This window comes from Columba livia, chromosome 1 (genome assembly GCF_036013475.1).
Source record: "Columba livia isolate bColLiv1 breed racing homer chromosome 1, bColLiv1.pat.W.v2, whole genome shotgun sequence".
Taxonomy (NCBI): Eukaryota; Metazoa; Chordata; class Aves; order Columbiformes; family Columbidae; genus Columba; species Columba livia.
This window is the reverse complement of record NC_088602.1, coordinates 72,071,309-72,093,711: the sequence shown is the minus strand read 5'-3', so window position 1 is coordinate 72,093,711 and position 22,403 is coordinate 72,071,309. Positions and strand designations below refer to the sequence as shown.

Here is a 22,403-nt window from a genome sequence, read left to right as displayed (position 1 = left end):
AATACACTATTACTTCTGCTACTTGTCTACACATTTAAAACCATCCTTTTGAAAGTACAGTTACAAAGTAATGTAGTAGGATTAGTCTGATGACTTTGTTTAGGGTTATACAACTTACAGGGATATTTTTCATTTATTGGAGTACAAAGACTAAGGCAGGGCTACACAGTTCACAATTTTTCATCAAAATCCTCCTGGTGCTAGTGACATTGGTTCTAGAGAGGAGTCACACTGTGGGGAACCCCACAACAAGTGGCTGAGACACTGTGTAGTTTGCAGCATGGTAGCTGTTAAGGAATAACGCTCCATCCTGCCCTTGTATTCATGCAAACAGAATACAAAATACTTAGAGAAGATTATTGTCCAGCCACAAAACTTCTGTTTCTCTCTGGTTTCAGGGGAAAAGGGATGTTTGGCAGTTTGTTTATTGGGCTGGCTTTCTTCACATTATTAATCCAGATACATTTTTCAGTAAAAACTCAACTCAAAGAGGATCAACTCAAATATCCACTTTAGAGTTAAAGTACAATAAACTTAACACGTAGTATTTCCACTCTGAAAACCTCTCTGCAAAACACCCGTTTGTATTCATAGGACTGACACACTGAGCTATCCTGGTGATTCTTTCTGTGAAGAAGGAACGAAAAGGCAGAAGAGACTTTTTGAAAAGGTTAGCCTGCTCATTCTTTTCACCTGAGTTTCTAAGTCTAGAAGTTCAGTCTTTGTTGATCAGGGCCACCCCAATGACCACCTTTCTCTCATGTCCAGGACATCTATGGACAGTAAGCCTGATCACAGCTAGAACGGCAGGCAGCCTGGATATCAGCCTGAGGACAGCTTGCCAAAATACTAATTTCAGTCAGTTCACTTTTCAGCGTGTCCTTTGGCCAACCTTTATTATACAAGTCCATTAATCGAAGTATTTGGAGATACTTTAGTATGAAAAATTAAGATACAACTAGACCAGTTTTAAGTGACAAAGTAAGAAATTAGCAAGACTAGGTAGTCTGTCAGTGAAAAGTCTAACTTGGGTCAAGAAGACTGTACTAGACCTCATGTATTTTTTAAGGGGTCGTTACACTGCTCTATACAGTGCTTGTATTCAGCTTTAGTGCACTGGGATCTGCAGTGAACAGAGAAACTAATTCCCTCTACAAGCTTTTGAAAAGTTATCTGTAAGTAGTAGCCCTTCTAGTAAAAGGTGTTTGTTCATTAGAAAAGAGACTTCTACATTCAGTCACTCGAGGCAGCTTGTAGGTGCTATTAAAACCCAAACATGGTTATATTAGGGGCCCCACACATATTTTTAATACGACCTGGTAGTCTGTACACAGCAGCTTTACCCATCAGACCACAAAGGCAATAGACAGCAGAGGTCAGTGTAGTCCTGATCATTTCGTAGAGCAAGGAAACAGAGAGCCCCAGCAAGGGGTGCCTTGATTGAAGCTCTGGTGCAGGGCAGCCTGAGGCACCCATCTTTCTGAGCCTGGCTCCCAGGACTTAACCAACATGTCTTCTTATTTTCAAGTCTTCTATTCAATAAACTATAAAAGGAACTTAAAAGAACCCAACCTGAAATGCCAAATTATTATTGTAAGAGCCAGGGCCTAGAATAACAAATTTGACACACTACCTCCACATTTTAAATAAAGGCATCAAATTACTAAATTGTCATCCAGTTTCGTAGTAAACTAGCAAAGCCTAATACTGCATGATTGGCTTGGACCCTCTGTGTGGGGTAACTGGACTATTCCATAATTCATCTAGTTTGGAAAAGAATATACTTTCTTCATTGTGAATCATATATTTTGTGAAATAAAATAACTTCAAAGTATTACATGCTTTAAATGACTGCTTAAATGTCCTGATTTTGCAGTTCTTAGACAAAATCTGCCCCTGGATTCAATGAAGTTTTGAGAAATAATGGTAAAGATTACCGCCCTTACATTTGATTGCTATATAATGCTGCGAAGCTATTGCAAAAACAACAAAACCAAAAATGCATGAACTGTAAAATACAAATGAATTTACAAAATAATTAAGTCATTCATTAAGACCCATATGTCTTGCATAGAGATTGTCATCATCTTGCAGCTTTATGTCAAAGGTAAAGTCTCAGGGCTTATTGTAAATTCAGAAGGAAAGTATAATCCAGATACCCAGGCTTCAGTTTCTAACAGTCTGCACAGGGCTGAAAAACAAATTCACACATTGTAGATCAGTCATACAGACTTAAATTAAAAAAAAAACATAGTAAAACCACCAAATTTTATTTTTTTCAACTGACGATGTAAAAATGAAGCATCCACTTATTGCTAAGCCAGCACGGCCTGCAATAGTTTGTGGCGCAATTGACTTCCTCTCTCTTAAATATCTAACTTGCATCCCAGTCTGGGGGGGGTGCAAGCACTGACATAGTTTAGTTTCGTGGCATACAGGCACCTATTTCCCCTAATTGGAAGCCAAGGGCTCTAGAGTTCTAACACTGGCTTGGTTTCTCATTTAGTACAGAACAGCCTTTGCCAAATGACCTTACCTCTCTGGGTCAGTTCCTTCATTAACGAGATGGAGTTATAAACATACATACCACACAAGGATCTGCAAGGATTAATTAACATCTTTAGCCTTTGAATACCTGAAGTGATCTATAAATAGTTCCACATTGCAGCAGCCACCACGCCGAAGCTCAAGCGGCTGGTTTTCACTCAGTGAAGCAACCTCTGGCAGATGCTTGGTAAAAAATCAGTTTGCTTGAAGTGAGACCTTCATAACATTATTATGCTAATATATATTAATAGTATATTATATTAATTAATATATTAATATGGTGTTATTGTATTAATTATTATAATTACTATATTATATTAATTATATTAATATTCATATATATACTATTACTGCTGTACTCCTAGAGCTGGGAGCTGAGTTTCATGTCAGTTGCACCAGTGCTTCCCTTTCTCAACAGACACACAGTTTTATATAATGCAAAATTATAATGAATTAATGACAGTCCATAATATTAAATACAGACTACTGCAATACAGTCCCGACTGGATGGCTGAGCTGCTGTCAACATGTGAACTTGCAGGAAAAGCATTTATACAGGATACTCTTGTCTGATCCTAAGAGACAATCATTATGCACAGAAGACAAAATAGCTTGGAGATAATTCCAGTCCGGAAAAAAAGGTGGAGGAAATGTCAAGGAGATCTTAAATAATCTCATATTAGTTTAATCCTATCTGTAGGATTTTAGCAAGCAAGTTTGATTTAATCCACCTGCACACATCATTTCCAACAAAAAGTCATACCAAGAAATGCAGGAAACAGGAAACTCTTTGCCTGTCCTGACTCCACACCACAGTGTGTGGTAGAAACACACTCTCATGAAGACAAGGCCAAAGTGCAGGGGAAATTCAAGGGAATGGACGACAATGTCCAGACTGATGCTGGAAGGAAAGGCCAAGATGGAGACCAGTGCTCTGAGGCACAGCCCTGACAGATGAGGTGGAAAAATGGTCTACAGTGAGCAAGAAGAGAGATAGCAGGAAAAGCTTAGTGGAACAGAAATTGTTTTAGCCGTGTTCAACAGGAAATGAAGGTTGGAGATCCACAGTAAGATGTCAGAAACAAGCTAAGGGTCCAGTCTGTCCAGGAGGACTCAGCTCCACAGCAGAGGTAATGTCTCCACATAGAGGCGAGTCTTCAGTGTGTGTTAGGCAGTGCTATCTAGAAATGGGGTGAAATATGGGGAAAACAAGGAAGAACTAGAGATTTGCAAAGTAAAGGAGCTGATCAGACAAGGATGATGAGGATGAAGTATCAGTCCTGAGCTCTGCACGGAAAGAGATGAGCATAGGCTTCACGGCTGACAGTTTCTGTGCTCTGCCAGGTATCAAAAAGTAACTGGAAATGAAGATTTAGGTTGGAACTAGAAGAGACCAAACAGACAGAGAATTAACACAGAAAGAGCTTAAGAGATGAAATGAAGCTGAGGTGAGATTTGGAGAAGCAACTGGAGCTAATTAATCCATTTGCACATATGTGGTGAAAGTTTGGGGTTTTTTCTTTTTTAAGTTAGAGGAGGCTAAAACTTGCAATGCAAAAAGAAAGAAACAAAGTCAATAGGAGAATAGTAAGTGTGGGGATAAGAAAGGTGGTGAAGGAAATCTGAGACAATGGCTGAAAGGGGGGCAACAGAATGATTTTTTATTTTGCATCCACAAGACAGGGTGGAGAGTGTGAAAGAACAGATGAAAACTGCTTTCTTCCAGATTTAGAAGAAACTGGAGATGTTCTATGTAAAGAAAAAATTGTTAAGATGTCTGAGTCAACAATCAAAAATCATTGGAAGCTGTGATTAGGACATTTGATTAAACAGATAAAGACAATGGAAGGGAGATCACAGAAGAGGAAAAGGAAAAACAGAGACATCTTTCTGCCTCAGAGGAACCTTAGGAAGACAAAGTCATGAAATGATCAGAAACTACAGCATTAAGAGTAAGTAGTTACAAACAACTCACACCATTGGGGTGCCATATCCCACCCCTGAACACAGGACAGAATTCAGGAAAAAACATGTATCTTACATTGCTAAATGCCCATTTCTGCATACGAAGAAGGTGTTTTGTTATGCTATCCGCTGACACATCCTAAGGCAGGGTTGCCTTCTGCCCTTTTCGTCCTCGTCTCTCTCACTGAGCACTGAAACAGATAGAGCTGCTGATGTGCTTAAAAAAAAACAATACTAACAAATGTACTGCTGAGTCAACACAAGTGCAAGTTTTGTTTCTTGGCCCAGGGGCTTTTCAAGTTAACTTTTGTTAGGTGAGCACCTCCTGTCACTGCTTTGGGAAGTTCTGGAGAAACCATCTGCCTTTTGGTTCTCAGACAAAGCTGTGCTACAAATTCCTTTCCACGGTTAACTCTCAGCTTCACTCTTGCATCTCATCTCCACCAAAAGGTGCACACAGCATAAATCTCCCTCTCAACAACATCCAAAAGTCACACATCCTTTGCGCTTCGATTGGAAAGGATTAATGACTGAATTCATGTTGTCATGTGTCTCATTGGCCCAACACTGGTTCAGATATGTTTTGTTATACACATGGGGTGGTATATGAGGCCTCAGCAGGTATCGCTGAGTATCTGCACAATGACTTAAGTTACACAAGCTCCCTTAATTCTTCGTTTCTCATTACAGCTTTTCTCAACATCCCTTGTTGTGGTAGATTGTCATCACAAATACAAGGACCAGCAACTCATTAAGACTTTATTTTCTGAAACTGGGCTGAAGTTCGGAGAAATAGAGACTGGGACATGTAATCTGTCGTAAACGATGGATTTGCCCTCTTATGTGCCCGCAGTGGAAACGTGGGATGCAGGCAAAACTTTACAACAGGAGCACTGCAGTATCATGCTTTAATCTGCATTTTGCTATGGACTTGGGAAGGAGATTCTACTTGTATTGGAAAGGTGAGGGCCTATTCTGTTAAGGTCTCTTGGTAAAACATAAATTTCTTGAATTCTCCAGGAACCATAAAACATCAGGTTTCAGGTTTTTGATGAATTAAAAAAATGGCCCCAAATTAACTGACCGAACAGACCAGCGACAAAAGTCTTGCAAGTTGGTGGGCCTCTTTGTTTTAAGTGCCTTGTTGAACAGAAAAGTCACAATTATCTCAGGTCACCATGACTTAACTGGATGTGCGGCAATTAAACAAAGGAATCATAGCCATCAATTATTTAGGTCCTCTCCACCCACCAAGGAATACTATTAGACCTATTTCAAGGCATCCACTGCACTCAGATACTAGTTCCTGGCAGGGACTGCTGAGTAGTTGTGCTTCATCACCATGTGGGAAGAAGCTCTATGCAGACAGAAACCAGTGTAAAGCAGCTGGCACAGCCCTGACTTGTGTCTCTTGCTCCAGGAAGAAGTTACATCACTTTTATCTACGTTTCTCCTATTTGCTTAGATCTTTTCTCTCTCTTGGGAACAAAGACCCTGAGACTGCCACAAATCATAAACAACCAACGGCTGAGGAATCATGGATTTAGGAGACCCTCACATGTCAGCAGTAACTTGGCAGCTACACAACAATACTGGTTATGTTCTAAATTCTGATAGTCACTTTTTTCTTCCTCACATACAACACCCTACCTACTTGTTTTGCTGTTATTATTCTTGTTATTCTGTTTGATAGACACATCAGTGCGGGTTAAGTTCAGAGCACACTTGCAATCAAAAGAGTATTAAACAAGAGGCTGTAAAACCACTCAAAATAATCACCCAAGAAAATCAACAATGGGGTTTTTTTCCACACAGCCAAAGGCCACCTTCAATATGTCAGCATGTGCTACAGCTAAATATTATAATACAGTTTGTATTACAAAAACAGTAAAAGTCTTATGCTGGCCATGCACATGCATCTTATTCCCTTGTTTTCTCTGATATTACATCAGGCTAATAAAAAAGAATTTAATGTAAAAAGAAATATGACTTGATGAAGATTATTTTTTATTTACTAGAAGGAACTGTATTTTTTTTTCTTCCTCTTCTAATCACAGTACATTTATTAATTATATTCATAACAAGACCTGACTTTGTGTCTGGCTATATAAGCATATATACTACTAGTCAACGTGAAATTGATGTATCCACAAGGTAAAAGGTACTCACCAGGATCTTTCAACAGAAGCTGAGTTTTTTTACAGTGTATTCTGCACATTGTGGTTTTGGTTTTGATTTTAAAGAACTGCAAACTGTATAAGGATGTGCTTAACTTCTCATCTATTTTTTTTAAACCACTTGAAAATATCTTTGTTCTTACTACCATGCCACATTTTTCACACCTTTAACTTTGTTCTTTCACACTTAAACATTCAGTGCAGTATCTTCTGATGAAATTTGCTTGCAATTTCTTACATTAATTGCTCTGTATATGCTACAGATTGGTGAGCCTCAAGGTGTGCAAAATTTTGTTTAGGCATCAAAGCCACCAATATTCTAAACTTTCCAAATCTCTTCAACAAATAAGCTTTGGAAGAGCATCTGGTTGGTAGTGGTACAGCTTTTCAAGTCGCATTCTGGCTGAAACAGTAGCAGAGCTTTGTGTTGTTGAAATTGAAAGGATTTTTTTGAAGGAAAAAAGCCTGACACATTAATTGGGGCTTCAGTCCACTTAGCTTAATTTCTTTTTCCTAACCACTGTCAGCAGCAGATGCCTCTATGGGAGTTGTATGCAGCGCCAAAAACTGGACAGGAACCTTAAGAGATCTCTCAGCATTCTAAGGAGACACGGTAGACAACCAGTCAACAAAAAGAGTTCTTTTGACTGGTACAGTATTTAGCTCTCAATCTGCAATAAGTCCATTGTCTGGAAATAATACAAATAGAAGAGAAAAATGCAAACTTTGTCCCCAACAGCTTTGCTCAGCCCTAACAGGTCACAGAGGAAGCAGAAGTTTGCATTGCTCTGCAGAAGCTCTTGGATGTGAGGGCAGAGCACTGGTGGTCTAGACCTTGAGTTCACCTCAGCCCCAAACCACCTCCTGACTGCATGCCGGCTGAGCAGGTCCCTGCAGTTAAAGGAAGAAACAGGCAAAGCACTGGCAACTGACTCTTCTTTAGTCTTATTTACTATAAGCATAGGCTGCATATTAAATTTCAAACCTCTGGTTTAATTTTCTATGACAAGCTGCACAGAATTAAAGAAAAATTATAGAAAAGAAATAGGCAGGGAAGCCATGTTTTGTAGCTAAAAAGCCTTCCTTGTAGAATCCTCAGAACACACAGAACAAAAACAAAAACATTTTCTCTAAAAGAGAAAAAACAGAAAAGCAGGTGTCAAAACAGTTGGACCAGCTACACCAGAACTGCTGCATTATTTCAGTAATTTACAAAGTAAAAAAATGTGCCCAGCAGCTATAGGGGTATCTAACAAAGAACATCATAACTTCTCCATTTCTGCCAAGATTTGAAAGGAGGTGGAGGGACAACATAATCTCACACTTTATAAAACTACTTAATATACAAAGAAATTAGTTAGGCTTGTATTTATCCTATGTAAACTACTTTCATTTAACATTATCACAAAGTAAAATTAAATAATTTGGAGGGGAAAAAAAGAATATTTAAAACCTTTTTTTTATGGTTGCCATAAATATGAATCTGTAAAGCTTTCCATCCGCTCCTGAAAATCTGGCAGGTGATTTGCTTTAAGACCTGATGAAAACTTAAAGTAATGTATTATATATTCTTTTATAACATCCATATATACATGTGTGTGTATATATATATATATATATATATGTGCACAAGAAATCACGCAGAGGCAGGCCTCAGTTCTCCAAGACAACGTATGGGGCATAGACTGCTTATTAAAGAGCAGCAAAAGCATTGCCTGCTGAGGCACACTTGCCCCACCAGTAGAAGCCATCTGATGGCAAAAGAGCAAATTCCAGATACGCATGCCTTCACCTCCATCAAATTAGTCAAGTCTTTTTGACAGACTATTAGAGACTCAACAACATTTTACCAAAGGAAAAAGAATAAGAGATGGGACTTAATCTGGTCCAAGCTCCAGCTGATATCCAGTAAGAAACTGTGTTGAAAGCAAGAGAAATAGAATTTTTCTCTACATGAACTAATCCATGCTGGAGCAGACATCGAAACATCTGTAGGTATGTGACAGAGATTACCAGGGATTAGAGGAAAGGGTAAGAAATAAAAGCAGGAAGGAAGGCTAATAAGTTGTCATTTAATTACACTGCTCAAAAAAACCTCCACACTACAACAAAAGTAGTGTGAAAGCAATCATTTTGCTGAATTATTGTTTACTGAGAGCAAATCCCACTGAATTATTTTGCCTAATTTTCAGACACACTCAACTCCTTTTGAGAGAGAGGGAAAATTCATGGCATGCAGCATGCAGTTCTTCTAAAAACTGAATTTCATGTTGTTATCTACCAAAAAGTAATATACAGAGACACTCTAGAATGAGACTGCCAGAAACTGCCAACAGGCATGATGCAAAAGCGGTGGCAGATAATGCTATGGCAGTAATAGCCAATATATACCAAAAGAAAAGTAAAAATACTTTGATCAGCTGTAGGCTCTAAACTGAATTCTTGACATTAACCACAGATGATTCAGAGACACTGGAGAGCAGAGAAAGATCAGAAACAAGTGGTATTTAATAAGGCATGTAATGGTCAGACAAAGAACTACCGCCAACCACATACACTGCTTTTCTACAGTGCCAGGCAGAAGTGAGTCGTCTTTCAAAGCAACTGAGAGGGTGGATTATTCACACGTATCATGTGTGCACACTACAGAGTGCTGTGCACACTGTGAAATCATGGTGGCCCTTCGTCAAGAAGTGCTCAGTACTTTACAGATTAAACCTCAGGAATGAAAAAAAAAAAAAACAACCACACACATACATATATATATATATATATGTATATGGCAACAGCCAGCCATGAACAAATGAAAGAACATGCTGTAATGAGAGGAAAAAAAAAACCACAAGTAAGGGAAAGGCTTAGCCATGCAACTTGAACAGCCTATCTGGTGAAAGTGGAAAGAAGGATGTGGTAGGACACCATGCTCTAGAAAGTGTGCTTGGTGCCACAGGCTGAGCCCCAGCTCTGACCATCACGTTAGACTGGAGCGAGCAACTAGCAGGAGGAAGGGTGTTCTTAATAACAGAGTCATAACCACTGCATCAGTTTGGACTTAAGTGTTCTCAGAGCTCCTTTAAAGAGGTTTCACCCTCTGACAAGCATGTTATGCGTGAGCACGTATAAGAGTGAGTCAGTTAGCCATTAAATCCACACTGACCTACTTGTTCAAAAATACACCTTCAGACTTTTGAAGCTGGCTGATCAGAGATGAGATACAGTCCTTTCACCTTCAGCCTTTGGTTCAAATTTAAATTGGCTTCAGACTTTCATTTCAAAAAAGTCACTGAACAGATTTATGACATTTTATGTGGAACACAGTGGTGACAGCACTCTATCTCCTTTAACACAGCCTAGTCTCCCATCAAATCAGTCCAACAACCATCACCTTTTACCAACTGTGCTGAAAGCAAATAGAAGAATAGACAGTCCTGTTTCAGAATATTGTAATGTTGAAGGGATCCCTCTACAGGAGAAAGGAAACCTAAATTACACATAAACAACCTGAATATATCAAACACTTTGACTCCACTGTAACGCTGAAGGGCCATACCCAAAAATGTAAAGCAGAAGTGGGAAGTTAAATGCATCATCCTCCCTCCAAGAATTATTCTGATTTCTTTTAATAAGCTCCCACTATAGATCATCTCACTACCAAAATCTTACAATATTTTCACTATGCACAGAAAAAGTTAACATGAATTTTACTTGTCTCCACTTTCTATGGACAACAGTACCATCAGACATCACAGAAGTGTCCACCTGTGAAGACTAACATGCAGGCTCAGAAAAAAAACCCTCTCTCGACTATTCACAACAGTTTTCATACTCACATTCCCTAGTGTACATTCCTAGTATAGGAGTCCATAAAAAAGCAGAAAGGAAAAATGTCAGCACATCCATAGTAGCAGAACATTACTGATTCTGTGGGATCATACATTTAAGACCCATCATAAGTTTCCTAAAAATACTCATCCATTAGCTTGCAAAAATAGAAGAAATTGTAATCCTAAAGAATCACCATAAATCACCATATATTTTAAGACAGCCTTTTATCCAGAGAAATTAAGGTATCTACTGTATCTTAGATATGTACAAAGTAAAGCACTTAATTCTGTAGTAAGGACTTAATTTTAAAATTCACAAACTCCTGAAAAGACACCTTCATGTTTTATTTCAGGTAGGTTTCTTTTGCTTAGCTTAATGCTCTTTTTATTTGCTTTAAGCTAAAATAAGCTTGCTTCAACTGAAATAGCAGAGAATATACCAAGATATATATGGTGACATAAAATGTCAAACAGGTAATCATGCCATACGTCTGTGGTAGCATCAGAAATACAGGTCAGAGCTTCCTGGTTCAAAGTGCCATTTGAACTGAAGGCACCTCCATGTGCAGTTGACAGCAGGAAGGCTGCTACACACCATGGAGGATAACGTGCCACAGCCTGCCTCATGTCATGCTGCCTCTTCAGACAGGAGGTCTAGACATCATCCACTTGTTGGGAACATCACCTATTGAAGACAACATTCTCTTCACCATGGTTGCTTTCTCCTCCATGAAATCAGCTACCACTTTGGTTTTGGAACTGATCTCAGTACTACAGATCCAAGAGCTGGGATATTCACACCTGTCTACTTTTAGAGGTCCACATGTTACTGCCTTCCATATGCCAAGCTGCACGTTGCTCTTCCTTACAAGAAAACATCAACCAGGTGCTGCACCCACCTTCACAATCAGACTCCGGTGCTCCTCAGACTGACTGAAGTTTGTGCCCATTTCAAAGATACTCATTGCTCCTTCCTCACAGAGGTTCATCCAGGTGTGGTATTCTTCACGCTCAGGAAGTCTATCCCAGAATGTCTTGAAGACCTCCCAGACTGTTTCCTGACACACTGAAGGCACAAGAAAGGTCTGGTGTTAGTACAACATGAGCGCTTCCACAGCATGGGTGGTCAAGATAGTACCGTCCAAATGTTGTATGCTTTTCAGTACATCAATATATAGAATACAGTGACTATACAGCTACATATTAATGTTTAAGGCATTGACTGTCAATGAAGATCTGGCAGATCTTTCACATTCACACTACTTCCATCCCTGATTTTTTTTTTACTGAAGTAATTAACAATTTCACTAAAGAAAAAAAAAAAGAAAGCAAGAGAGAACACAGTTGTCTCCTAATAGCCATCAAGAACAACAATATTTTCACTGAGTGAAGCTGGATTTGATCAATGGGTCAAATTTTTAGAAAATTTAGAAAGCCAAAATAGTATGGCAAATGTCATCACAGCAAGTAGATCTTGAGCTTAATTTGTAAGAATGATAGCTGCACTGAGCAGATTTTGGGAGGCTCAGTTAGTAAGGATTGCTTTGGACTCACATTTACATGGAACTGAAAGTATGTTTCAGAAATTATAATTGCATTAATATTTTGACAAACAAGGTAGGATGATGACACAATAACACAATGTGCTAAGAAATGAGTCAGCCTCTAGCCCTACTGCATATATATACTGAGAAAGAACTAAACATCTCTGACTGAACAGGCAGTCTACAAATTAAGGGTTAAATTATACTATACCAGCTGCTTTAACCTCGCTATCTCACATGTGCTAGTTGCCAATCAGAGCAGTTGGTCACATAACACTCAAGTAAGAGCCTCTCTGTGACCCAGGATAACTGCAAGAGAGGAAGATTTATAGGATTTTCCTTGTGTCCTGGAAGACAACAACATCAAAAGGAAACCAACTCTAAAAACCACTCGCAGCAGATGCCAGCCTAGAGTAGTAGCAGACAAACCTTCTTTTTTGGCCTTAATCAGATTTCGCTACATATATATATATATATATATATATATATATATATATATATATATATATATATATATATATATATAAAAATGCACAGTTCGGCAGAGGAATGCTTTGCATTCAGGGAAAGTTTTGATGTCATAAGCAAGACCCTACAGGAGACTAACCACGAATCTGCTAACCATGAATCTATCTTCAGAAAGCAATTTTCTTCAGTCAGTTTAAAAATACTCTCCAGGCTGCTCAAACTAGTACCTTACAGCTATTTCTTCTTGATACTCTGTATTCTGAATTCCAAAACTTATAAAATGTACTTGTGTAAAACTTAACACATAGATCACATATGGAAACATATGTTCATTCAACCAAGAAATTGACATTTTTCTTAAATGCAAAGGCTTTATAAATAACAACCTTAAGGAACTGTTTCACATGCAGTAGCATCCCTATTAGCTGATTCTGTTACACTGAATGGCACCATGCAGAAAAAGTTCTTTTCTCCACCCTGAATTTCAGTTTATCAGAGCAGTTGAGACCATTTCTGCATTGTGGAACTCTACAGATACACAGGTATCTCTTATTTCCATGCCATATTCCTGACAGCTTTCCTACCTGGTGATTAGCTTTGTACCTCATTTGCCATGTATGACTAGAGAAGAATACAGTCCTCAAACTCCACATTAATGGTCAGTAGTATATTACTTCTCTAGCACCCCAACAGCTTCCAAGTAGCTAACTTTGTCTGTAGGACACAGCAACCAGGTAAGAAGTATCAGAGATGCTTCCAATCAGTTTTGCTTATGCACCTTTATTAATCATAAATAAACAACCAAATTTACAAGCATCCATGCACCTTCTCACATTCCCCCTCAAGTTATGCTTGCTCTTTGAGACAGGGACCACGTTTCCATATGACCTCTGCACAGACCTGAGGCAATGAAGCCATAATCCTGCTTTGGGATTTCTGGATCCTGCTGGAGCACTAATAAGCTCACTGAAGTACAACAACATCTGTAGTGTCCTCTCTACCATCCCACTCTTAAGAGCTGGGCATCCAGGAAAAGACCAAATTTTAGTTTCACCAAGCAATACTCTCAGATTTCTTTGGGAGGTATGTGTATCCTTCATTCTGACTAATGGATCTTTCACTCCAGGTGAACATTGTACAGCAACAATCCTGAAATGAGATTATTCCCTGTGGCTGGGATAAGTCTCCCGCAGGCTACCAGCAAGAGTTGAAGCTACAGCAATAGTTTGCAAACACACTGCACTGGTATTGTCTAATCCCACAGTTTTCAAATGGCAACAGGCAATGGACTGGCTTTCCAGTTGGAAGTAATAATTGGCCCTAATAATTGAAGGAGTTTTCCTTAATGCTCTTAGATAAGTTTAATCTCTTTTTTAAAATAAATGTGATGAGATGGTGTCTTGCCCAAACGCAAGCTGCTGCTGTATGAACAGTTGTCCCAATCAGCTCCCAACAGATTAAGGATTTGTTCTGTGTCCTTTCATTTGGAATTAGACACCCCACTGAATTTCAATCCCAAAGGCTTTACGCCATCTGTGGGCTTCAAGCCCATTAGTCAGACCTGAGCTGTCAGAACAGGGTCATATTTTCTGTGGAAAGAAGAAAGGGGATGCAACTAAGGAGTCACATTCTGTTCTCTCTAGCCTGTGCCCTATCTGGCCATTTCCACTGCAGCATGCAGTAACAATTTGGACAACATGGTGCAAATTGCTTCCGTATTCAAAAGGAAAAGGCTATCCCAGTTCTGCCTCCTGAGTAGTCCAAGAATTCGTTACTTCTGACACACAGAGAGGGATTAAAAACCACAGGCAAACATGTACCACGACTGCCATTTAAATACTTCTGTTAGCCTTTTCCAGGAAACTGTGTACTCCACCACAGTGAGCTGATTGCCACACACAGTCATCCTGCAACCTTGCTGACATGCAGTCCACCTTGCAATTGCCCCTTTTATTCCAACTGGCCAGCTTGTAAAACAGGATTACTTTGCAGCATAACAAATCCAGGCTCTAAGGGCTCAACCCAAGGACCAGCCCCAGGCATGCTTACCCATATGGTGTTTAAGAGAAAAAACACAGCCTGGCTAAGAAAAGGAACAATTTTGTTTCAGTCTGTCTCTCTCATACACCTTTTTCAATGCTTTTTAGTTAGGTGAGAGTTGCCACTCCAAGCACAGAAAAAAGAACAGCACAGTTTCTTCAGTGTGGTTCAAATCACACTCGTGTAAAGAAAGAAACAAGCATGATTCTATTTCCCACCTCTACTTCAGGTATGTCAAAGAGGGAGCCAGTTCTTATCCTGGCTTCACTGAGGTGGCCACTCAGGGAACTGCAGAGACACCACTCTCACAGTGCATTCAAGTTCCATAATAAACGTGATTAACCTTCTTTCAGCCTGAAGGTGGAGCCCAGCCCTGTGGCAGGTTTTCAACTATCTGCTGGCAAGGGACGTTTTTCAAGGTTTCTCCTCAACAAATTCTTCTGAACTACCATATAAGAAAAACCTTTTTTCATAACTAGATTATAAACACTCTGAGACTCTGTAGACAAAACCTGGAGGCATAAAAATGTAAACAAAGTTAAACAGGATTTGCCTGGAAGCTTCAGCAAGTAACTATTTTACTGTATAAAAATAATTCACTGTCTCTTCTTTCTGACCCTCTAGCAACTTGCCAGTATCTATGCCACATAGCCTACCTACATACGCTGACAATGCACAAAGCAACTTTTGACTAATATTTAAAACAGCAACTTCTTGAAACCAAAATAAAAGAAAATTAGTTGGGGAGGGGAGGGTGGCGACCTAAACGGTTTTACCAGTAAGCTTCTTGACTAGCAATGTAATTTTGAATATAAAATTCTTAAAGGGCATGGAAAAAAACTGCAGCATCAGAGTTTACATTAAACTGACTGGAGCCCATCAGTTCAGAGCTATGACAATCTACCTCCTTATTACCATATGCTGCGTAAATTTACTACAACTATTAAGTAAAATAAATCTGCTGTACAGGATTGGAGTTATGACCTTTCCAGGAATTAGATGTCTAAGACAAGCTGCAAAACCCTTAAAAACCAACTAGCCAGCCCTGCCAGCATTGGGAAGGAACTGCTGGGCAGACCCAGCAGTGCTGCCACATGCCACCCGGACAGCAGATGAGCGGGCACGTGAGAAGGGCCAGATCCTCACGGCTCCATCTCGTGCCAAACTTTCACTGTCCTGCTACAGGAGGAGCCACGGGCACAGATATGTGGGGCAGCATTAGCAATGCCAGGCCCTGGAGGAGACAGGATCTGCGATGAGGCCGCTAATCCCTGGCAAACAATACTGATTAAAAGCATCATAAAATCGAGATCAATCTTTTAAGACAGCGACCTAAGAGCCTTGAAGCTACACGTGGGTGGGAAGGTAAGCTCCTCTAGAAAATTACTTCCTTCATCCCATGGCTACAGTAATAAATAACTCGTATTTTAGTGTTAACTCATCTCTCGGGTACTTCGCAGGTTTCCTCTGAAGAATTCAAATGTTAAAAAAATGAAGACTTATGAGACATAGTAAAGCTCCCCGCTACAGAGAGGCAGTCACTCGAGCAGTCTGCAGCAAAGGAAGCAGGAATGCAGAAGATGTGTAACTGACTGACACGATAAACCAGAATTCAAACCAGATTACTTGTTCTGGAGTTTTTCTGCAAGGTGCATTTTACACACACATACTACATTTTGCCTGTAGTCCATCCCAAAACGCTTCAGAAATTCAAGTCACTTAACTCACCACTGAGATAATAATCTTCAAGTGTAGAGAGAGCACAAAAGCAGTAAAAATTGAAAGAAGAATATGTTGGGCTCATGCCCTTGTGCATACTTCCTTGAACTTTAACATTATAAGCACTTAAAGTAGGGAAGGTTTTGACTTTTAAAGGTTGTAACAGGTTTCAAAGGCTGCCTCAGAAAGCTGGACATAAAGTAAGACCATGTGAGTCCCAGCACATCTACACTGGAAGCCAAAAAGCACAGCTCTTGAGAGCTCATCTGCTTCAAATGCAGTGTTTACACTCAAGCAATATTTACAAATAATAGAGAATATTCTGAAAAGCTTAAGATAAATTGTGTTTCAGGAAAAAAAAAAATCCACATAGTCAGGAACAACCTCTTTTCAGTCCATAAATATGTAGGAAGTTTATATGAAGTTTCTTTTCTTAAAGACTATCATTCTTTTTAAAACCTCCAGCTAAACGTGTGATGAGATGATCTCTCTCCCCCCTCTCTGAAATTGCCACCTGTAATGCACCTGGGTAGGATACACCACCTCTGTGGCCCCACCTTTACCTTTCAGGATGCATTTATCTCCCAAATGAGAGACAATAGAGACAATTAGCCTATTACACTCGGTCCATGCTCAAGGATTTCTGAGGTTGACAGAAGGGGCACCACATGACAGCACCGGGGCACCTAGCAGGGGGTAGGGTGGCTTTGTGGCCATTTGTGTAAGTGGGCAGTGCTAGAGTTTAATCCCAGTTAAATCCCATTAGTGCTTCTTAAGAGGTGAATTGTGTACAGGCAAGGAGCACTGAATCAGGCTGAATATTCTATTTTGAGGCAACATGAGGCCAACTCCTTCTCCTCTCTAACAATTTCTGTACAACTCAGCAGCTTAATTGCAGTGAGTTTTGATAAGGACTGTAGTGACAGGGAGAGTGACAGACACTTCCCTAAGAGATCTTTCCTGCAAAGACTTAATTGGCACCCACTAAACAATTTAATATACACACATGCAGAGGAATCACTTCATCTATTGCTGAAATACTGCTGTGTATGGCCTACAACATAGCAACCCCTAAACAATATACACAACAAACCAGGATTTTAAATTAAAATAGTTGAATGTGAGTTAGCTAATCCACATGAAAAATTCTTTCTTTGGAGGATAACATAGTAAACACTAGCACATAAACTATTTTCACCAGTAATATTTCAGTAACTACAAAGGAATGGATATCTTACATGGATAAAGTCAAACTTTTTAGAAGCATATGCTGACATGTAATAATTCATATGTAGTGGGAGGCAGAACTAGACCTTCTACAAATAAACTTCAGAAATTTATTCCGAGTGTGAGATATGCATAATATGTGTCAGAGAACAAGGAGAAAAGGCTCACTCAGCCAGACACTTCGTTGTATGCTTGTTTAGCCAGGTACTTTTTATGACTTTTGACTGTTTGCTTTCATCACTACTCAGCAAGATTTGAATAATTTGTAACATTTAGGATTTCAGCATCAAATTGGAACTTTAGTCTTAACTCTGTCCTTGTGCAGAACACAGCATCATTATTTCTAATGTTTCAGTAAACAGATTTGAAGTGCCCAAGAAAGGGGAAAATGAGAAAGCTCAGTGCTGTGCCTGAGATTACTCAACCTAGGGATCATAATCATGCATAGGACCTCATTCCTGAGAAATACCTTTTATTCTTTCCATAGCACAAAAATGTCCTTGCCTCTCATCAGCTATGACACGCTAGAATATGGTCTAATCCTTTCTTTGGTCAAAATCTTTAAACGCTGTTTTTAGATTTCAGTTTTATCTGAAGCTGTGGCTGACAAACACTGTTCTGGCAGAGCATACAATGAATGACAGTGGATCACAGCAGGAAAAAAAACCCACAGAATTTAGGAAAGTAGCCACCTGAGTAATTACATCTTGGAGGTGGCAAAGAGCAGCAGTATTAACCATGAACCACAGTGTCAAAGTCCAGCAGCCATTGTTTCACCAGTTAACAGGCAAAAGACAGGGGAAACAGCACAAGCCATGCTACCTTGCAATCCTTATCTTGTTTCTGTTTCACTGGCCAATTCAGCTTCCGAGTCTATTGTGATCCCATCCACTCACTATTTACACCAAAGGAAATGGAGAGATTCACTGAATTGTCTACATAAGGTGAGTGGTCACAATAGACTTTTAGTCTGAGTGGGTATGGTTATTTTTTATATATTAGTTTTTATTTAAACTGAGGCTCGGGCTGCCATCTCCCTGTCAGCATTAAATAACATCATTAATCATAATCAATATTACCATATACAGCACACTGTCTGTCTGAAATCCCACTATTAGATTTTCACAAAATCTGTTGTGTGAAACTCCAGTTGTCCATTGGACGCACTTGGTGTTCATCACAACAGCCCAGCTATGAACCACCACTGGAATCATATATTTAAACTAGATTTACATGACTCTTCCATCAGAAACCATAACATTACTACCATTTAATAGGACAAGTGTTAAAAACACTCTGTAAGACCCAACCCATAGGCCTACAGTACCCAATGTGTAAGCATCTATGACTTATTTCCATCTTTATCTTCTAAGAAATGAAACACAAAGCCAGCCAACAACATCAACCTCCATATACAGCTACAAGAGACACAGAGACGGTATTATACTGGGGAGTACAGAGAAAATTGTAATCCCAAATTTGTCTCAAAAGAGACTGAAAAGCATATCTTCTGCTAATGCAAAACTCAGCCTGTTCTGCAAGGTAGTTGACTGTAGGAATGAATCAGCACTTGAGAAATCTATCTTCTAGACTGCAGGTGTGGAGAAACAAGTATAAAACCACCCCTGTTCTTGGATGCCACGTCTGACTACTACAGTAATAACAACCACCAGTGAGTAATCATACCATTACTTAGACTTTATATGCTGAACGGTGCCATCGCTGTTACAGAGAATACTGATTTTTTTTTCTCCAGATCCCTGTATTTTGCCACCCTTTGAATTTATTATCTATTTATTAAATCTCTTGTATCTTTTTAAGGCTGAAAAAATCCAGATGTTGTAATGTGGAAAAAAGAAAAAAGCAGTCTACTGTTAAGCCTACAGCTATATGACATTAGCACCTGCTTAAAGCCTGTAACAGAAGTGTTTGCCAGTCAGTCTCGGACAATAATAGAGGCTTTAGCAAGCTAGCAAAAGCAAATCTTGGAGCTACAGACAGATATTTACATTCTCACCTCTTTCCTTCTAAGGTAGATATAAATGGAACAAACATAACCTGGATAATCAGCATATGGAAACCTTATACTTTTTTCTAAAAAGCTCTTATATCAAAACAACAATCAACCTTTCCTTCCATGGTATTGGCACTGGGTTTTGTTGATAGTAAAGCAAAACTAAGGAAAGATCAGACAGTACTGAAACTATCCAGAGAAAGTAAGGGATATTAAAGTAATTCCTTACTTCAGCAGATACAAAGATGATTCTAAAAATGCAGACTGAGATTGAAAAAAAAAAAAAAAAAATTAGACAAATTTTGTGTACCTGCATATTTATTCCCGTGTGGGGTCAGTTATTTTTTCTAGTCACTGATAGTAGCTAGTCTGAGTGATACAGTGACCACACTCCTTCCTTGGACTATTCTGTTGACAGTGCAGACAAGAAAGTCCATTTCACTATTTTACCACTGCACTGATCCGGCTAGCTAGCCAAAACACGGTTTCAAGAAAAAGCTGGTATGTATAACTCAATAACACTCCAGGAACAGTTTTACTGTGAATGAAAGTAGCAGCATCATCAACTCTCTCCCGCCTCAGGTGCATTTAACTTCCTATGTGGTTACCTAGACCACCAAATACTTGTGGTGCAGCACATTGCTGATAACAGAAGATGACAAACTGCTTGAACCAGACTTTGCTTGACTTACTGCTAATTAAAGTCTTCTTCAAAAGTTTTAAGCTAGAAGTTGTGAGAGTGGTCATAGCATCTCTGCTCAATAACTCTTTGTGGGCTGTGTAAGCTGTAAGTCCAGTAGGAAAGCAGATGGACTAGGTGGATTTTTGGTTCAACCTAGGACTATTAAGTTCTAATAAGCTTTTACAACCTAATATACGGATTTTTCTTCTTTATTATCACTCACTCTTTCACTTACTTGGTATTGTCCTTACAAACCCCTATCACAGATAACTGAGGGGTAACTGCTGTTAAAGCATATACTATGGATTCATTGTGAGCAAAACAAATAACAGCTGGGTGTTACTGGGTGGACATATACAAGAAGCTTGCAAAGCCTGTTGAAACATCTGTGTGATCATCAATGTCAGCATCCCTTGCAAGCTGGGCACAATTCATATTTGAATGAGGCTCCGATTCCACATAATTCCACTTCGTTCTCCAAATACATTATTCGTGTTTATTTATTTATTTTTTTAATACAGACACTTGGCAACTCATGGTTTTAATTGAATTGTTTTTCACTGCTCTAAGTGAATAAATGGAGTTACCAGGGGGACTTTTCTACAACTTCTATGTCTTAAGTCTTCATCTCTATTATACTACAGTCTTTTACATAGAGACTGGCTTCCTAGACCAGAGAATATACTATGCTTTGCACAATGACATACAGTAAAAAGTCACATGGCTAAGACACTAATGTCTCAGACTTGACTCTTTTCCAAAAGATCCATCAGGAAATACTACTAGGACTTGAAGAACACTAAATAAAACCAATAAGTCCTGCCATTTAGCTAACCTGTATGTAACACCTGTTATTCTTCACATTCAAATTGTTCTATGAGAAAGGATGAGTAATTAAACACTAACTGTGGCTTCAGGCACTGAGAGTTTTTATGATATGTAAGTGAAACCAGAAGGTGGTATTTTTTAGCTCTGAACAGCTCTCATGAGGAAGATTATCACAGAAAACTGAGTTTCTCGGGTAATAATGTATTTCCTATGGTATTTATCCTGCTTAAAAGCTTTATCTATTACCTTTTTTATAAATAAATGTTCATTATCAATTACCCATGAGATGTACGACCACTTACCTCTGAGTCTGAAATATTTCAGATGGTTGGCAATAGCCTGCTCAACAGATTCATCAGGGCAGATCTTAACTCCACTGGGAAAGAGAACGGACCGCTTCCTTCGCAACAGCAGACGCTTGCTGACCTGTTCAGCCTCCACAATGCCATTGAGCTTTTTCAGCTCAGGAGGCAGAGAAGAGTTTGCCAACTGCCAGCCACTGAGCTGAGGGCTTGGTGAACCATCTTTAGCCTGCCCTCCTTCTGTAGCTGAATAACCTTCTGCTGTAAAATTAAAATCACACGTAAATTTCTCAGATGAGACAGCGATGGAATCACATGTATCATAATGCCGTTGCTCTGGTCTCTGAAGGACATTAACTGTGCTTTTTTTCCTGTTAACGAAACCTGTCAGTATGAGTACACTATTATAAACAACCTTAGGCTCTTCACAGCAACCCATCAAATGATAACGTTACTTGAAGCCCTAACCCTTTGAACGCCAATGTTTTGTGTTTAAGTTTCCTTCTGTGATTTGACTTAAGTCAATGGGACTATATTTATGAATAAACATGTACTTAGAAGCTTTCAGGGCCAGGAATGAAATAAGTAATTAATTAATAAGTTCCTTTATTCCACGCTCTCCGTTACGAATATTGCATCTCCCTTGCATCACGAAAGGTGCTTGAATTGCCAGCTAGCAAGGACACCTTTCACCACCATGAGATGTGTCCCGACCTGACAGGAACAGGGTAAAAAAAGAGGGAAAAAGGCCTCATCAGCCTTAGCTTTTTAAAAATTCCCTCTTATGTTAATTTTTCCACATCATCCAGAGGAAACTTTACAGCTGAGAGAACATACCTATCTATCTGGTTTTAGTCTGACAGTCTCTATCCTCCATAGTCAGCAGTCACTGATCAGAAATTAGTTAATTCAATTTTCTTTTTTTTACTTTTAACCCAGAAAACATGACAGAAGAAGAATCATAATCCATCATTTATTAAAGAAAGAACAGTAACAAGTGCATGGTGTTTTTCATCCCACAGATTATGAGCTTATTCTGCAACCTCAAAGTAAACAGCACCTTTGA

General features: G+C 39.2%; 1 protein-coding gene across 4 annotated transcripts in view; it reads right to left on the bottom strand.

Moving 5' to 3' along the window:
• IMPG2 (interphotoreceptor matrix proteoglycan 2) overlaps positions 1 to 22,403 on the bottom strand; it is a 63,600-nt gene that overhangs the window by 36,198 nt on the left and 4,999 nt on the right. For all 4 annotated transcript variants that reach the window (XR_010472302.1, XM_021293248.2, XM_021293252.2 and 1 more), the window contains exons 2-3: positions 21,338 to 21,598; positions 11,413 to 11,579 (exon numbers count right to left, since the gene is read on the bottom strand). Coding sequence is in view for 3 of the 4 variants with exons in the window: in XM_021293248.2 (XP_021148923.2) it covers positions 11,413 to 11,579; positions 21,338 to 21,598 (428 nt within the window). In the remaining variant the exon portion in view is untranslated. The remainder of the gene's footprint in view (positions 1 to 11,412; positions 11,580 to 21,337; positions 21,599 to 22,403) is intronic.